The 17,716-nt window shown below is 36.6% G+C and overlaps 1 protein-coding gene across 1 annotated transcript in view; it reads left to right on the top strand.

Moving 5' to 3' along the window:
- LOC140789054 (uncharacterized) overlaps positions 1-5,724 on the top strand; it is a 32,896-nt gene extending 27,172 nt beyond the window's left edge. The window contains exons 15-16 of the mRNA XM_073138650.1: positions 4,517-4,550; positions 5,089-5,724. Coding sequence (XP_072994751.1) covers positions 4,517-4,550; positions 5,089-5,459 — 405 coding nt within the window. The 3' untranslated portion in view covers positions 5,460-5,724. The remainder of the gene's footprint in view (positions 1-4,516; positions 4,551-5,088) is intronic.
- Positions 5,725-17,716: the final 11,992 nt, after the last annotated feature.

The following is a 17,716-nucleotide window of genomic DNA, read 5'->3' as shown; positions in this document are numbered from 1 at the left end:
TAACCTATCCTCTATTCCTCTGATCCATGGAGTCAAGGGGTTTTCTTTATCAAAAACATGATTTAAATCAATCAGTTCATTTTCTGTCTTTCTTCTTAAATTTCTCTCCCTCAATCTTATATTATAATGACAAAAAACTAACTTCTCCAATTTTTTCATTGTCAAACGGTTGCGTGTTTTTGTGTGGATTTAGGAGAAAGTAGTCCAATTTCTTTCACACTGTGATGAAGAAACAGTTTGACTTAAAATATTCTTTGCTATTGGCGTCAAATTTAGTGCCTCCTCCCATCCATAGATATACCACTATTCAGCTGGAGTGTTATGAGATATAGCTGCAGCAACTTTAGCAGTACTGAATTGCCTAGCTCTCAATCTATCTCTCCATCTGAAATCAGAAATATATTATTAGCTTATTGATTATATTGAAAGTTAAAACTTGAAACAAATAATAATAAAATTATTTAATTGAATCATAAATTCTTTATCGCACAGGATTTGTTTATGAATATCGGGCTCAAGTTTACTTATTACCTTTCTAACCTCTAACAAGACTTCACTATCATTATTGACATTTTTAGAGAATTGAAATCTTGGATTAAGAAAAATACATTTTCAAGAGCCATATTTTTCAAAGTTTCACCTAAAGATTTATCTTTAGGTTTTATATTCTTAATGTTTATAGACCACTCCTGTGATATAAACATCAGCATAATATCATTCTTGTAGCGCATGATGCTTTCCAAGGCTAAAAAGTGAGTGACAAATCTAGTGACTCCGAGTCTGATGATCTCCCTACCACCAGTCATCTGCCTGAGTAAATTAAGAACCTAACTATGGTTATATATAAACTTTGTTAACCTCTGACCTTCACGTATGACTATATCAATTTCAGGTTCATTTGTAATATCCTCTAACATCAGATCAATACAATGTGCAGCACATGACGTCCAATATAAATAAGGTCTTTTAATCATCAGTAAATTTTCAGCAGCACATGACGTCCAATATTTTTTCACCGATTTCTTGTACCACTTGATCCATCAATTGACAAATATAATCTGCATTTTTGAAATGAGCAGTAGCATCCACAGTAGAATTGTTGCCCTCATATTCTCTCTCTCCTCGTATATTAACTGAAATGGCGACTTGTACTACAGTTATGGTCCTGTGGTGCTTATTCGAAATATTACAGAAATAGATAGTAGTAGTCTAATCGTCGGTTAAGTTTTGATTGTGTGTGTTGTACCTTCCTTTTCATTCTTCGTTTTTTTCTAAAGCATATCAGAACTTTCTTGTATATTGTTACTACAACCAAAATTCTAGTTGTGGCAGTGATTTTCACAGAATTTTGTTTCGTTGTGAATTTCCTTGAAAGAGTTTTTATATACAAAGTAGCACGAGATATTTGAGCTGCCTGCACTTGTGTAACGAGTGATGACTATCTTGCCTTGATAAAAAGAGGGAGAGAGAGAGGTGGGAGGAAATGATAGTGATATGATTCGGACTTCACCGATGTCGTCTCGAGCACGGATACTCTTTAGGGGTGTCTTTGTTTTTTGTTTTAATGTTTAATTCTTAAGAAAATAAGTTTTCTATAAGTCGCGTTCAAACGTTGTTTTAATGTTTAATTCTTAAGAAAATAAGTTTTCTGTAAGTCGCATTCGAACGCGGGTGGAGTGCGTTCGAACGCGGTTGTGAACGCCTACATCACGTCCAGGGAGTGTGAATTGAACTAGGTGCGTTCGAACGCAAGCGGGCGTGTTCGAACGCGGTCGGCGAAAATGTATTGTTTAGGGTTAATTTTGAATTGTTTAGTTAACCTCTAAAGGATGTTGATGGCAATCATAGAGTCATTATTGAAGAATTGAGTTTTGCCTTGCCTCCTTTGTCTTCTTCGCTCTCGTTCTCTCGATCCCCGGGGACGTCACTTCTAACCTCCCTCGACTGGCCAATCACCCTAATCCCTTAGGGGTGGCCTTCTCCTCCCCCTTCTTTCAATCTATCCAACACTTGCCCTAACCCTTCCATCAACCATAACCCTTTCACCACCACTTTTCACTGGTGCCACCCCATTAACGCTGGTCTACCCCCAACCACTATCATCTAGGATCTCGTGCCTCCATCCACGGATCCTGATTAGACTTCCTGACGTTCATCCACTAATCGAACGATATCTCGAGATTCTTACATTTGATTTGCCTGAAACTAGATTCGTTGGAAAGCTCTTTTCCGGGGCTACAATATATCAAAATCTCAGGTCGATCCGACGGTGGTATCTTTCGGGATGTATTTACAAAGTTCCATGCCAGATCCAGTCCAGATCTGAAAATCGGAAGAGATCGAACCTTAGCCAAAAAGAGGAGATCGTATTAGATAGTTGGCGGAGGAAGAGAGAGAAAGGATGGGAGGAAGAGGAGATAGGGTAGCAATGATTATGTGGGTAAGAAGTAAGGAGAAGAAGATTAGAAATGGGTCCCTTGGTTGGATATGCCCTACCCCTACGTGATCTGTATCTGTTAAACTTATGAAAAATGTGTTTGGTTTGATATAGTTTTTGTACTTGATTGACCAGACCCAAAAACCTATAATTTAAGTTATAGATTTTTGGCTAAATCAAGCCCAAACGCTTTAGTTATGACCTGGTATCACTTGGACCCCTAAAGTAAAGAAGTTGATATAAAGACACCTAGAAAAGTTTATTTCACAAATTTGCCTGAAGTACTTATGCACTTGGACTGCAGCAGAGGGAGAGAGGTTGGCAGATATTGGGAAGGAACATATGCTAATTAAAGGGTTATGTTGAAACATTTAAGTAGTTCAGGGGTTAATAGTGTCAACTTTTATTTTTTAAGGGGGTCTAGGTAATATTGGGACATAGTTCAGAGGATCTAAGTGTTATTTTGCTGAAAGTGTTTGAGCAAATCAAATTGAGTTGTCTGGTCTGATCTAGGTTATTTAATCCTTTCTTCCTCATCTTTTTTCTTGATCTGGTTGCTGCATCGCAAATCGTATCTTACTTCCCTCTCCTTCCTCTGTCCCCCATCTTCATTCATCACATTCCCTTATTTTTCTTACTGTCCACATCTCCCTTAGTCTCATCTGCAAGAAGACTGTGCTGGATGGGAATGGTTGTGCAATCCGACACACTCCTTCCAGAGTAGTTTAGAGAGCCAAGTCTTATAAAAATCTTGTGGCAGAGTGAAATCAATTTATTATTTCTTACATGTATTGGAAAGTCCTTATTTCTTTTGATGTCTATTATTTGTTTCACCAATTTTCTCTCTCAGGACAAAAGTAATATGAATTTTCATAAAAACTTTTTTCCTTTAAAAGATACTTGTATCATTATTAAAATCTTTAAATTAATGTTAAAAATTGAGAAATCACATACTGGGCCAAAAGCTTACGAAAGTCTTACATCCTAACTTGGTTTGGCATAAATTTGCAATTTTTACCTTGATAGTCAACTTGTAGTGTCTAGCTAATTCTACTCATTAGCTTCAGTGGGAATTATGTTCTACTAAGACATTAATGTTGATTTTTTGTATCAAGTATCAACAAATAATTTATATTTTCTGTAGGACATTCATCAGATTAGTTATTTGCTATTTAAGTTCTTTCTTGTTATTTTCGTGATTGTTTGGCACAATCGGACAAATACATATTATTCTTATACATCTGCATATACTCCCTATTTCTTTAATTCTTCTCTGGATATGAGACAGAATTTTATAATTTCAAATTGCATCTGACCAAGTAAGGTGATTGTAGGTAAACAGCTTTACTTCTGACTACTGTGTTATTTTGTTGTATGGATTGATTACCAGTCCGTATTTAAATGCCTATGTTGTCAGGCACATAACTCTTAAGAGGTGCTAATTTCCTAATACCAATTTGGTTCATGAGTTTAAGACTCGTCAAGAACTCGAAATACTTGTAGGTACCAAGACATGAGTGCAAACAAATATCACATTGTTAGATGCTTTTGGATTCTTTTCTGTAGTAATCCTCTCAATAGTAAAATTAGAGAGTACTGAAAAATTTGAACTTTTTCCTAAATATTTTGATGGGGAACAGGAATAGATAATAAAAGATTCTCATTAGGATCTGAGAAACTTTTATCTTAGGGAAACTGGAAGCGAATATAAGAAAGTTATATTTAAGAGTTATTATTACAGTTGAGAGCTACTGTTAAAGAGTTATTGTTGCCTCGTCTAATTGGGTCCTAAGCCTTCTCAATAACTTTCCTATGAATAATTCTTGATAACTTTCCTATGAATAACTACTTGGGCTGTTTTAACATTCCTACTTGCTAACTTTTCTATTTGATTGCATCATTTTTCTATTCAGCACAATATATTGTTTATTACATCATTTGTGTTATATCTTTATGTTCTGATTTTCCAAAGTTATAGTTAGTCTATTATTACAGTTTCTGTACTTGTGGCTGGCTAGAAGATAGTTTTTGCTCATATTATCTAGATCTACATTCTCAACTAACGGAAAATACTTACAGCTTGAGGTCTATGATGGTGATGCATCCAATGAAGGTAAGCTATTTCTCTTCTATCTATAGTCTATTTACCATATTCATTACAAATTATTGCTTTTCTCCTTTGATTAAACTTTTAAATTCTATTTAGGAAACTCCTGGCCCCATTTCATGCGGTGGGGTTTTATTATTAACTCTATATTTGGATGGAGAGAATAAGAAGGAAAAGAAGAAACAGGAGAGAAAAAAGACTGAGAAAGGAAAAATAAAAGAAGATTTTCTCTCCTTTTGTTTCTATACATGTGAAAGGAAAAGAAAACCTATTCTTTTCTCCCTTACACTTTTGGAGAGGAAAAAGGACTTGGTACTTGGAAGGACTTCTTTTCTCTCCCTTTCTTTCCATTAAATGAAATAGTCAATCCAAACAGGAGAAAGCTGTTTTCTCCCGCAACTTTCTCCTCTTTTTCTCTCCATCCAAGTAGGGTTTAAGTTATGAGTATCTATGTGATCATTAATAGCTTATTAATGTATATAACCATGCCACCATATGGATGCCAACGTTCAAAAACAATGTCTTACCTAAAGCTTTGCTGCAGGCACAGTAAAGGATGGCAACGAGACTGCCACAACTAGTAAGAGCACATCTAAAAGGAGTGTTGCTAATTCTGCTCCAAGTTCCAGAAATAGGAAGAAGCATGAAGATTCATCAGAGTCAGAGGAAGAAGAAGATGAAAGTGAGGATGATGAAGATGCAAATGGGGAGATTGGAGGCAGTAACGGTAAGCGTGGACGCAAGCCTTCTCACAGAGGCCGAGGAAGGGGAACTAAAGGTGTGGCCACAGTGGACAAGCAGTCAGGGCGGAAAAGAGGGCGCCCTAAAAATGACAAGGGTTCTCCTGAGAAAGCAGCAAGTTCTAGCCGAGGTCGTGGGAGAGGAAAATCTGGGAAAAGAGGGAGGTCTAGGTGATGATTAACAATATATGCCTCAGTATTTTTTTTTTTACTTGTTTGGCTGAGGGGATACTAATTGTATGTTTTGAGTCGGCTGCCATTACTGCATGCTGTAACTTCTGATGGGTTATTTAGCATGCTCATTGACAAGAAACTAGTTACATAGGATTTGCCTCACCATTCGAGGGGAAAACAAGGAGGGCTATGAAATGTTATTGATTACATTTATCTTTTGGTTCCTTTTGGAGGAATTTGGTTCAATAGAACGTTGTCTTCAATTCTATTGTTTTTATTTCCTTCTTATGTTGGAAGATTATGGTTTCCTTTTTCATTTCATTGCACAACTGTTGGCTGATGTCAAAAGACTACTATGTTGAACTTGTTGCTAAACTGCTTAGAGCCCTTGGTTATACATTAATCTACAGAAGCATATGTATCAGAAAATACATGGAAAATACATGTATATGTAGATGCTGCATCTCGAGAAGCAAATCACTTGTTTGGTTGTTTTTATTATGTAAAATTGTTTTTGTTTAACATATGCTTAATTTTATGCATTATTTGCTTGTTTGTGAAAATTTTATTTGGTACCTAGGATAATACTAATTTACTATCAAATGCTACACTTTTACAGAGAACTAAGCCCTTCGTGCACTTGTGGAATAAGAATAAATTTATTCTAAAATGAGTCTTCTTAGTCTGCTGTAATAATTAAATAATATTTTAGCTTATTTTAGTATAATAATTTATCATTCTCTCTTATTTTATTTTATATAATTTTTAAAAAGTAATTTAATAATAACTCACAAACATATTGGATGAAATTCAAATTCTAATAACATCGGTTAAATTAATGTCCTCTCATTATTTCTAAAGGAAAAAAAAACGTTAAGCTGAATAAGTTCAGGCAAAGAATATGAACAATTTTAAATTACAAACAAGCATGTACGTTTACCTCGAGGTTAAGTATTAAGTATTAAAATATCTATTTAGCATAAGTGTTAAAAGTACTCGTTGGACAAGAGAGCTACTTGGCAAAATAAAAATTCAAAATATAACCAGACATAATATATATATATATATATATATATATTGAAATTGTGAGAATGCAGAAAAGAGGTTAAGAATAGAGAGGTGTAAGCAAAATTTACTAGATAGTTGAGAATTCGTCGAAGGAGAGACAATTCTCGGTAGGATAGTAAGGTTCCCATTTCCTGTCAGGATGTGAGAGCTTAGGTAGTCCAAGCTGATAAATCGAAATATTCAGTTGTTTATCTCCCACTAAGTTTTCCACCATATATTATCGCCATTAGCATGTCTAGACGTCCCATGATTTTGGGCAGGTGTTTATGTGTAGCTTAGCAGCTAGTGTGTTGTATAAGCTTTGTATGAATCCACAATTGCAAAGAATGTGTTGTATTGATTCATCTGCTTCGTTGCAAAGTTCATATGTTGTAGGACCCTGAATACTTTCCTTCAACAGATTGACTTTTGGTATGAAGTCTTCTTTAATTGTGCTAGCTATAGAAACAGTTAATTTTGATTGGAATCGTTAGTTTCCATATATCTTGATTTGATCCAATCCATAAGTAATTTAGCAAATTTCATGTATTTATCTTCTGGAGTGCCATATAATTTTGTCTCGGTTTGTTGTGAGATGTTTATCCCTGAAAATGAGTTGAATCTCTTGAATCTCTTGCCTCTGAATGATAGTTTCCTCGATAAGAAATTTTGAAGATTGAGGAATGTTGTAACACCCATAAAAAAAAAATAAAAAAAAAATTTTAAGCGCACGCGCCATGCGCGTGCACCCTAACCGCAGCGCATGTGCTTGGCGCGTGCTGACTCCTTCTTCCCTCTCCCCCACCTCTCGCAGTTAGTTGCGAGAGGTGGGAGAGAAGGGCGCCGGAGTGGAGTTAACTCCACTCCGTTGCCCTCTCCACCTCTTCTCTATTTAATCTCCACCCAATTCCCCCTCGAGTTCTTTTTTTTCGGAATCTTCTCTTCTTCGCTTTTCCCTACTCTCTTTTCTCTCCCGAGCCGCCGAAGTTTCCGTCACGGGCAGCGAGTCACCGGAGCGCCGGCAGCCAACCAAAACCCCTCACCTCGATCGTCAGGTTAGCCTTCATCCCCTCTTTATTTCAATTTGAAAATAACCTAGTTAAGCATGCGTAATTAGGATTTTATCTTTGTCTGCTTTCACCAGAGAAATACGCCGACCAGCGACCTCGGGTCAACCACCCACCGGTTCGGGAAGTTTCCCTATTTTTCCCCCTTGCTGTAGGTACCCAAGTTGGGTACCCACGGGGCGCAAGGGAGGCGATGCCATGTCGCCTCCCACCGCCGGGTTTCTTTGGCACCAGCGGCCACCACCGGCGGTGGTGGCCTCACTCATCAACCTCGACCGACCCACCTCTTCACTTGAAAGAGGTGGGTACCCGAGAAGAGGGCTTCGAGCCCACCTAGCTCTGAGTTGAAAACTCCATGGCCGCCGGCCATGGAGTTCCTCAACTCTTACCCTCCGGCCGCACTAGCCAGATGTTCTATCCACTCCTGCGCCCAAGTCAAACTAGTCAACTTGGGGAGAAGTTGCTAGAGCCGGGGGGGTTGCCGGTGACGAGGATCATCGGCAGCAACATCCCTCTCCTCTGTTTCTCCTTCTCTGTCAAGGAGACGAGGAGAGGGTGGAGGTTGGGCCCCCCACCGCTCTCTCTCTGTGGGCTGTGGCGTGGGCTGCGTTGCAGCCCAAGTCCACAGTCCCCTCTTAATTTTTTTTTTAAGGTCTCAGTGGACTGGGCTCTGGAGCCTAGTCCACCCCTTAGTTTCTAGTGGGCTGCGGGAGGCCCCGCAGCCCACCTCCTTATTTGTTGTCAGACTGGGCTCTTGAGCCCAGTCCATTACCTCTGGTCCAGTGGGCTGCAGGTAGGTCTACAGCTTACTCTCTCTCTCTCACTCTCACTTAATTTGTTGGGCCTTGAACTCAGCCCAATCTTTAACATTTTTAACCCTAGTCTAATTAATTTTGAGTCTGTTATTTTTCTTAAATTCTGTTAGCTACGTAAATTGTAATTATTATAATTTTTCTCAACCATGTTATTAATAAAATTAGGGACTATACAAAATTAAAATAGTATTTGAATCTATTAGTCTTCTCAATTATCTTCACATTTACAATGTGAACGGCTCTAATGACCATTATTAATTTAATTAGGACAAATAATATCTCGGACCTAGAGAATCAAATTTAAATATACACAACAAGATGGCTAGTTTATAAGTCCATTAATTTTATGTCTATTTTATTTATAAATTATTAGATTCAGCATTGTGCGGGAAGGATCTTGAAATTCAAGAAGAGCCGACTGATTAGGAGAGTAAGACGGATTCCAGAAATACCCCAGGCGAGTAGAATTTTATAATAGTCTTTAAAAATGCATGCTTATGTCATATCTTACCTGTGATAGTTAAATGTCGTTTTCTTATGAAACTTATATGACATCTCATATTTGCATTTAATTACATGTCAGTTCTTACTTGTATTATTTATCACTTAATGCATATGTATGATAGACTCTATGTTTGTTTATAATATCTGTTATTGTGATGATTATGTTAAATAAATAATAGAAGTCATGGCACCACGTGCACGTATCACTATTAGTCAAGTCCCAGTTAGGCAGTGCCCTTTTACCTACTCAACCCGGGGTTAGGGGTAGAGTGTATATTATATAGTATCATATTAGCGGCCTACACCTGAGGTCGGTAGCAGGTGGAGCATTCAGGTGATTACACTACCATAGTTGGAGACTTGACTAGTATGATATTAGAAAGATGATTGAGAGGAAGGGATTGTAGTTCTAGCGGTACCCGAGGACGCAGGGTCAGGGCGTCTATTGAGCTGTGTGCTCTTACCAGCCGTATGTGATGATTTCGCTCTGTGCGATAATTACTAGAACGGTGTTGATGGGCCTACGACTGGGGTCATTAGTCTGATGGCCACAGACAACCAGTTATATGCAGCGTCGCCAGGCATGTATGGGCGATAATACCGCTAGTTGATTAGTCTCCCTCGATTTTTATGATGCTATGTGAGATATGTTATTGTGACTCGACTCCTATATGGATTTCTATGTAAAATAAGCTATAATGATGAAAGCTATTAAAAGTCATAATGTATATTTTTCCCTGACATGTTATGAGTTGCATTTTTTACTTATCATGTAATATTCTTAGATTATTATTAGATTTTACTTGCTGGGCCCCGTGCTCACCGCCATTTTTGGTGAAAATATTTCAGAGATGATTATAGAGGATGCGGACATTGAGGAGTAGCAGATTCATTCCTTATTTTTAGCATTTGTTTATTCTATCATTTCAGTTGGACTTAGCCCCTGCGAGGGTATTTATGTTTTAGCAAATTTGTGATGGACTTGTATTCCTAGAGGCTTGTTGAGGCCTGTGATATTATAATTCAGGATTATTTGTTGGATTATTATGGTATTTCTTGACTTATTCAGATACTTGGTGAGATTATTTCACTGACCGATCACGTGAGAATCACGTGGACATGCTCCACGTGAAGAACACGAAGTTGGTGTTTCAAATGTTCTGCTTGATTTGATCTTAGAAAGAGAACTACTAAGCTATCCTTGTTGACATGGAAGTTTCGCTGAGCCAAGAGGAAGAGAGTGGCAAAGGAAATGTCCATAGTCTATCCCATCAAGGGCCAATCCATTCTCCACAATATAGTTAACTCCGATTTCTAAGACGCAGGAATGACCAAATGAGTATAGTTGTAAATTAATCAAGTTATAATTATATTTTTTTTCAAGTTTTAAATAGATTTTTTAGGTTATAAATGGTTTAGTCAGGTTATAAAAGGGTTATCGTGTCATAAACATGTTATTATGTTATAAACGAGTTCATGGGTCATGTCATAAACATATTAAATGAGTTAAACAAGTTGAGATAGTAAATAGGAACATGACTCATTTAATAATCAAGTTAAATCGGTTGACATGTTTATGACACGAATTTGATTAAACTAAACTCAAATCGGTTAGTCGAGTTATCATGTTATATCTAGTCGCGTCAAGTTTTGCTATCACTATGGATAGTATGTTGTAAGGATAAGATCCTTTTAGGGAGATTCCTTGTCATCACCTAATAATTTCTACCATCATTTTGCTAATAATGCAATGTTTTAATTTGAGCCCCGCACGTTCTTGCTGTTTTATACCTTTTCCCAGTTGACCAAGCACCGGAACACTTTTATCTTTTGCTTGCCTTGCCAAAGGAATGCTTTCTTGATTGAACCAATCTTGTAGAGAATGTTAATTGATAAGTAGAAGACATATATATGAAGTAAGAGGGCAATATTGATAGGATGACATTTAGTAGTCCGGAGATTTGGACGTAATAAAATTATAAAAATTTATATAGAGGTAGCCTCAAAAGTTAGGGTTCTAATGGATTTAGTTTCACGAGAATTTAACATATGGATGAAAAGATATTAATAAAATAGTAGAGTAGGGTAAAATAAAGTAAAATGATAAATATCCAATGTTGCAGTGATCGTCGGAGAGTGATGGACGGCCGTATGGTAGGATGGCTGTTGGTGAAAGAAAATGACTAGAGTTTGGAAGATAAGAATGCTTCTATGACTACGATGTACTCCTAGAAAAATAAAGATGATTTAACGGCTACGGTAAAAAATAAGGACGAAAATATTAACTTGGTTAAACTTAGAATATATGTCCATTCCTATTTATAGGAGTAAGAATTTCTAGCGAATCGGATCCACATGTAGAATTCCCGATTTATTTGAAATTTAAAATAATAAGATAAAGCTAACTAACAAACTTGACTCAACTTGACTTGACTTAACCCATATGGTCAGATCGTAAATCCTTAGTAGCACTATTATCACCACCACCATACATGATGTTTTGGGAGGATGAGGAAGCTTCGCCAATGGGTAGCTGAGATAGATTGTCTTTGTGGTGGCCCTTCATGTCTATCTCGATAGACTTAGCCTTTTGCCTCCCTATTCCCATTCTTCTCCAAATACTCCCTTAGGACCTTGTACAAAGCATTTAAATTGGCACATGTGTCCTTTTGTGCTGCTAATGGAGGACAAATGAATTCCCTCACCTATGAGATTATTTGGATCTCCTTGGGCATCGGTAATCTCTGGCCACCACCCACATCTTTTTAGGGATGCGATTGAGGTCATCATAAGGGACAAATCAATTAGCCTTGGGATGCTCCTTGCTCAATGCACCAGGGTTTGTGACTGAATTTCACCACCTAATACCTAGAATTCCCTAAGAGCAGTTTCCCTTAGGAGTTCTCGAGTAGGAAATGTAATAATTTTTTTTAACCCAATTTATTATGGTCTAAACATTTCCCTCTCTTATTACTAATATTGATAATAGTTAGAATGTTTTCTTATTGATTGAGATGGAAGTTTTCTTATTGATTAAGATAAAAGTTTTTTTATGAGATGAACGTTTTTTTTTCAATATGATAACTTATAGTCATAAAGCTTGATGGGAGCTAGGCTATATATAGCGAATTTTGTCTCTAAACTTATTCACTCAATTTAGAAAAGACACACCATCAAACTAGAGTGTTTGAGAGCTTAGAAGATCCAAAGCTAACGTGAGAAAAATCATAAGTTTTGAAATGTGAATTTGAACGCCAATGACTGGAGCTATGATGATCTTTGGGAGTTTAGTTTTCGATCCTTTATAGAATTTAATTCCGGGTTCGGGCTGGGTTTTTCGAGTCAATCGGGTTAAAATAATGTGTTAAATATAAAAAATATTATATTTTATTGGGTTGAGTTTAATGGGCTTATATGAAGATATTTTAGTTATTTTCATGGGAACATACTTATATATTATTATATAGTTTACTAAATATCTAATATGGGACTAAAAAAATTATAGAAATATGCATGCATTATGGGTTGAGCCATAGATGAGAGTAGTGAATCGGATTTTTAGGCCGAGCTTAGCAGGCAAAAGCTCATGCCGCCCACTACCATCTTGAGCTTGGGTCAGGTTAGACCTAAATAGAATTCTGGCCGGGCTTAGCCCGATTAAAATCAAGATAGTTTAGGTTAGGTTTCGGCGGGTCGGCCCTAATGATCATGTCTAGGTGCGATAAGTAGATTGGCATGCGGTGTTAGGCAGCTTATCCCATCAGACTATTCCTTCAATCATCACCATTGGTAGATTAGATGGTGAGAATTTCAACGATTAGGATTTGGATGACACCTTCTCTTTCTACGAGAAAGTATCTACCAGCCATCCCCATCAATATTAATGAGTTGCTCCATCGATGGTGAGAGGATTTCAGGTATTGCACCTTATATTAGTCTCTTGGTTTGATTTGGAGTGAAGACTCTCTTTTAGTTTGGTTTGCTCCTCCTAGAATTGCCACCAAATCTCCAAATTAGATTAAAACGATGATCGATGTTGGATTGGAAAGTATGATATTCCTTTTAGTTGAACTTTGTATAAAATAAAAGACCATCTCTAAGTGAGAAACTCCAAACATATCTTAAATAGTGATATCAAATTAAGAGGTGAAAATTTATGTCATGATAACTTGAGTGATTCTTAGAGCCATGTTGGTTACTCCTTCCCTAATGTCACTACCAATTTGTAACAGCTAGAGAGACAACTAGGAATGAGTTGAATTCTTCCTTTAACTTTTCAAAGTCATCCTTCAATTCTTTCTCTTTTCCTTTCATTTGTTTAACACATATATTATATGAATCAGGCAATTTTGGCCGAATGCCTTGTTCTTTAAGAAAAATTATCAAAATTGCATCCTATCATATAGATATTTATCATTTGACTCTTGTATTTTTCTTTTAATGCCTAAAAAATATCTTGACATTAGTCCTGCTCATAGATAGTTATTATATATATGAGTTAAATTAATTATAGATATAAAATGACCTTAATACTGTTGAGTACATTTTTCAAAGTAAAGGTAAAAATAAAAGGGAAGCTAGATTTGAATGTCAAACGAGGTGCATAGGTGCATATTAGATATTTTAATTTTTTTTATTTTCAAAGTAAAAGGAATATGTGCAAGAAAGAGGTGTTTGATATTTAAATAGTAACGAGATGATAGATTTTATGATATGATAGCAATTTATTAATTTTCTTTTCAAAAGAAGGTCCGTAGACTAATTTTATAAGAGTTAGGTTTTATTACATAAAGCTTCCAACTGCTCCCCTGCCCAAGTTTTGGAAGTCTTGGAGCGAAGAGCATGCTGGGCCAAATTGTGGGCAAAGAGATTATTGCATCTGCTAGTAAAACCTAACTTAATCCATGGATGCTTCGAAAGGTGCAGTTTGTAGTCTTCAACGACGTGGTGCGTAGACCAATCAGGGGTGACATTTGAATTATTGATCCAGTTAACTGTCGCTTGGGCAGTCGCTAATGAGCCGCATTTCATCAGTGGTATGGATTTTGCCAAGCTCCTTTAACCCTTCTAGGATGGCTTGAGATTCATCGAGCAGCAGGCTAGAACAACTATCAAGAAAGATGGAAATTGCTAGGGGAGAGGAGGGGCTAAGAGTGATGTAGATGCCAATTCCTCTGCATAGCTCATTGCACCAAGCCGCGTTAACCCAACCTGCATGGGTGGAAGGGCAACTGGGGTCTAAAAGTTGAGGGGTGCAACCCACCTGATCTTGGAAGCCCATGAGCAGTCCAGGGCTACAAGACATGAGCTCATTTGCCTTGTGGGCTAGTTCTCTCGGGGAGGCTTGCTTGTTGCGGAAAACCTGGTCACATCTTGCTTTCCAAATGCACCACATGAGGTAGAAGCAATAGGTAACATTCTAGGGGGACAGCTTACTATGGAGATTAAGAATCCAGTCTTCTAGTGAGCAGTCGTGAGCTGAAGTTCTAATGCCCAGAATGCTTGCGTGCCAAGTTGCTCTTGCAAAAGGACAGCTGAAGAGGATGTGTTCTATGGTTTCACTGCAAGATGAGCACATGGGGCAAGTCTCATCGATTTCTAGCATTCTTCTATGAAGGATGGCTCCGACTAGAATAGCACAAGCTAAGCATCTCCAAAGAAAAGTTTTGACTCTAGGTAGTATAGTTTTTTCGTGCTAGATTAGAGACCATATCTTTCTCGAGTTACCACCCGAGGATGAGCTGAGCCAGTTACCATTGGAAACCGCATTGTAAGCGGCTTTAGCCGAGAAGACACCATTCTTTGCCGCTGACTAGAAGATCTTATCAGGCCGCTCGATGGAGTGAGGATTGAGGTAGGAGCTAAGGATAAATGCAGCAGCTGGGGTTGGGAAGATACTGTGAATGAGCGATTGCTTCCATGCACCATCAGCGATTAGATCGCTCGCCAGGTTGATATAGTTGGGTAACTAAAGGTTCTCCAGGATGGCAGGTGGAAGCCAAGGGTCCGTGCGGATAGATATTCAAGCACTATTACCTACCGTCAAGTGAGAATATCTGAAGAGAATGTCTTTTACTTTAAGGATGGATGACCATGTTGTAGAACATGATCTCTTGGTGGTCTGCTGCCAAAAGGAAATAGAAGGGTAATAGTTTGCCTTTAGGAGTATGGCCTAGTCAGCATTAGGGTTTGATACTAGGCGCTTGAGGATCGCTAACAAATGGTGCAGATAATTTGTTTCCTCAATAGATCTAAGAGATCAATCTCTTCTCCACATACTTTGTCTAACCTTGCTCATGTGCTGGATTCTCTTAACATATGGTATTAGAGCCAATTTTTCTATAGGCCATGGGTTCAAATCTCATCAACTTACCTAACTTTTCTATCTTTTAGTATTCATTATAGTGATCTATGGTGAATGAAACATATTATTATATATATATGACACCCAATATTTTAACGAAATTATGGTTTACACTATATTTTTACTATTTACAAATCGAGCCTATGATTTAGCGAGTACGTCCAAAAAATACACTAGGTTAGATTTAAATTAACACTGTTGGGGCAGATGAGAATATTTCATCAAATATAATTTTTTTAAATGATTAAAATATCCTCAGAACCTTCCGGTAATTTTTATTTTTGAAATTTAACACAAAACATTCATACAATAGAGTAAATCTAGAATATATCCTCAGTACCTCTATGCAAATTTATTTGCCTATCTTTTTTTCAAAGTACAATCTAGAATATCGTTCTTATATCGACGGATCATGCAGTCTTTCAATGCTTCTCTATGAGAACAATGCTCCTCCAATATAATCAAAATAATATATGAGAGAAAATTGAGAGAGAGAAATAGCCAAAGTTTTGTATTTGACTTGAAATTTTGTAAAAATATTTTTTCATAGATAAAAGGGTATATATATATATATATATATAGGTGTTTGAAGCTTTTTGAATTTCTCCAACACTTATAACCCCAAATAAATTTTGCCTATTAATTATTTAAAGTAGCCATTATGACTGTTACAAAACTTTTTTTCAAATTCTTATAACATTTGAGTTTTAAATTTCTTTAATTACTAATTTTAAATTTAGAATTAATTCTGAAACTAATAACAATCTCCGACAAAGGGATTTAAAATCACAATGATTTAAAAATTATTATATATTATTGTGATTCTTGATTTAGGTGCATAGTGAAATTGCTTCAATTTGTATCAATATCTATTTATGTTTTAGGAAAATTAAATAGTTTTTGGCAAGGTGCAATCGAACATAAGGGGATGCGTTTGAATGCGGTTGTCCGAACACCTAATCTTGCATTCGCACATACAGAGAACACGTTTTGATCATTCAAAAGTGATCGAGGTGCGTTCGAATGCACAATGAGAAAGTTGAGTTGTGATAGGACTTGTTTATGGTTAAGTTGACTTGTAATATGATTTGTTTAGGGTTTTTGGATGTTTGACTAACCTCTATATATGTGGAAGAGCAACCTCTATTGATTATTAATTATTGGAATTAGTTTTTATCTAGGCTTGAACCATCTTCTCCCTCTTCCTTCCTCCCCCTTGGTATCCAACCCAAGTTCTCGACTCCGACAGAGATTAATCCTCCGTCGTTTCTCCCTCCTCTCTCTAGCAACCAGTCATACCTAAAAGTTTCCTTCTCTCCCCTCATCTAGTTACAAGCACTAATCCATCCACCATACAATAATCATCTTCTATAATCCTAACCACGTATTGCACGTCCATCCCGCTACCTCCTAACCTTTAGTCACTATTTCTTAGGTAACTCTCGATCTACTCATTCAATCGATGTGATTCTAGTTGCGTTAGATTCCTAACTAGCTACAAGATATCTGAATATCAGATCAATCTAACAGTTATATCAATCCCAGTTACATTCACAAGTTTCGTGTTGATTTCTATCCAGATTATCAAATCAGATAGAAACTTATCCTTTGGCAAATGCAACCGTAACGTGTATATATATATATATATATATATATATATATGAGATTATCAGATTGAGTTTTTTTATACTATGTACTAATAATAAGTACCTTTCAGTTTGAACTTGCACCTTGCAATAATTGTATTAGATTGATGATCAATGGTGGACTACGCCTCGAACCAAATACTATTATCAATCTTCTATAATCATACACAGTAGGAGGAGTACTTTGTTCTTGTCCAGGATATTTATAGCTATACGCTTCCCTTGATTATCAAATTTGCCTATGTCCCATAGTTGCGGCATCACGATAGGTCTTACTTAGGTAAATCCCCCCTCAAAAGATGTTTACAACAGAATACACCTCTTAGAAAATAATAATTGCATTGGCCTCATTAAAAGATAAACTCAATCTAACCATCACATAAACTACTTCATCATAGGGATAGAAAAATAGTTAGTACTCTTCACTATGTTTATCAATAGCTTTGTTTCTACTCAACTTTACTTTTAAGATAAATCCAATCATATTATTAGGATTCATTGTTGGAACCATTTGGTAGGCTTTAGACTCATCCCATTTGATGAAAATCTAGAAACAATGTTAGTCTTAGGATATCGTCCTCTTAGGCTATTTGCTTTTACAAGTAATCAACTTATATGACATGTCAATATAAAAGTTGTAGAATTTAAAGTCTTAATTTGAAGTTTACAACCCCCATATCTTTTTTTTAGAATTTTATGTATTCCATGATGATAATTTATTAAATATGCATGTATAATAGTGATTTAAATAATCACATTTAACTTCTATAGCATTTTAATAATTTTATTGTTAACTATAAAAAAATATTTTACAT

The sequence above is a fragment of the Typha latifolia genome, chromosome 5 (assembly GCF_019914945.1).
Source record: "Typha latifolia isolate L0001 chromosome 5, TyphaL0001v2, whole genome shotgun sequence".
Taxonomy (NCBI): Eukaryota; Viridiplantae; Streptophyta; class Magnoliopsida; order Poales; family Typhaceae; genus Typha; species Typha latifolia.
The sequence above is the reverse complement of the archived record's forward strand: the minus strand, read 5'-3'. Positions and strand labels throughout refer to the sequence as shown.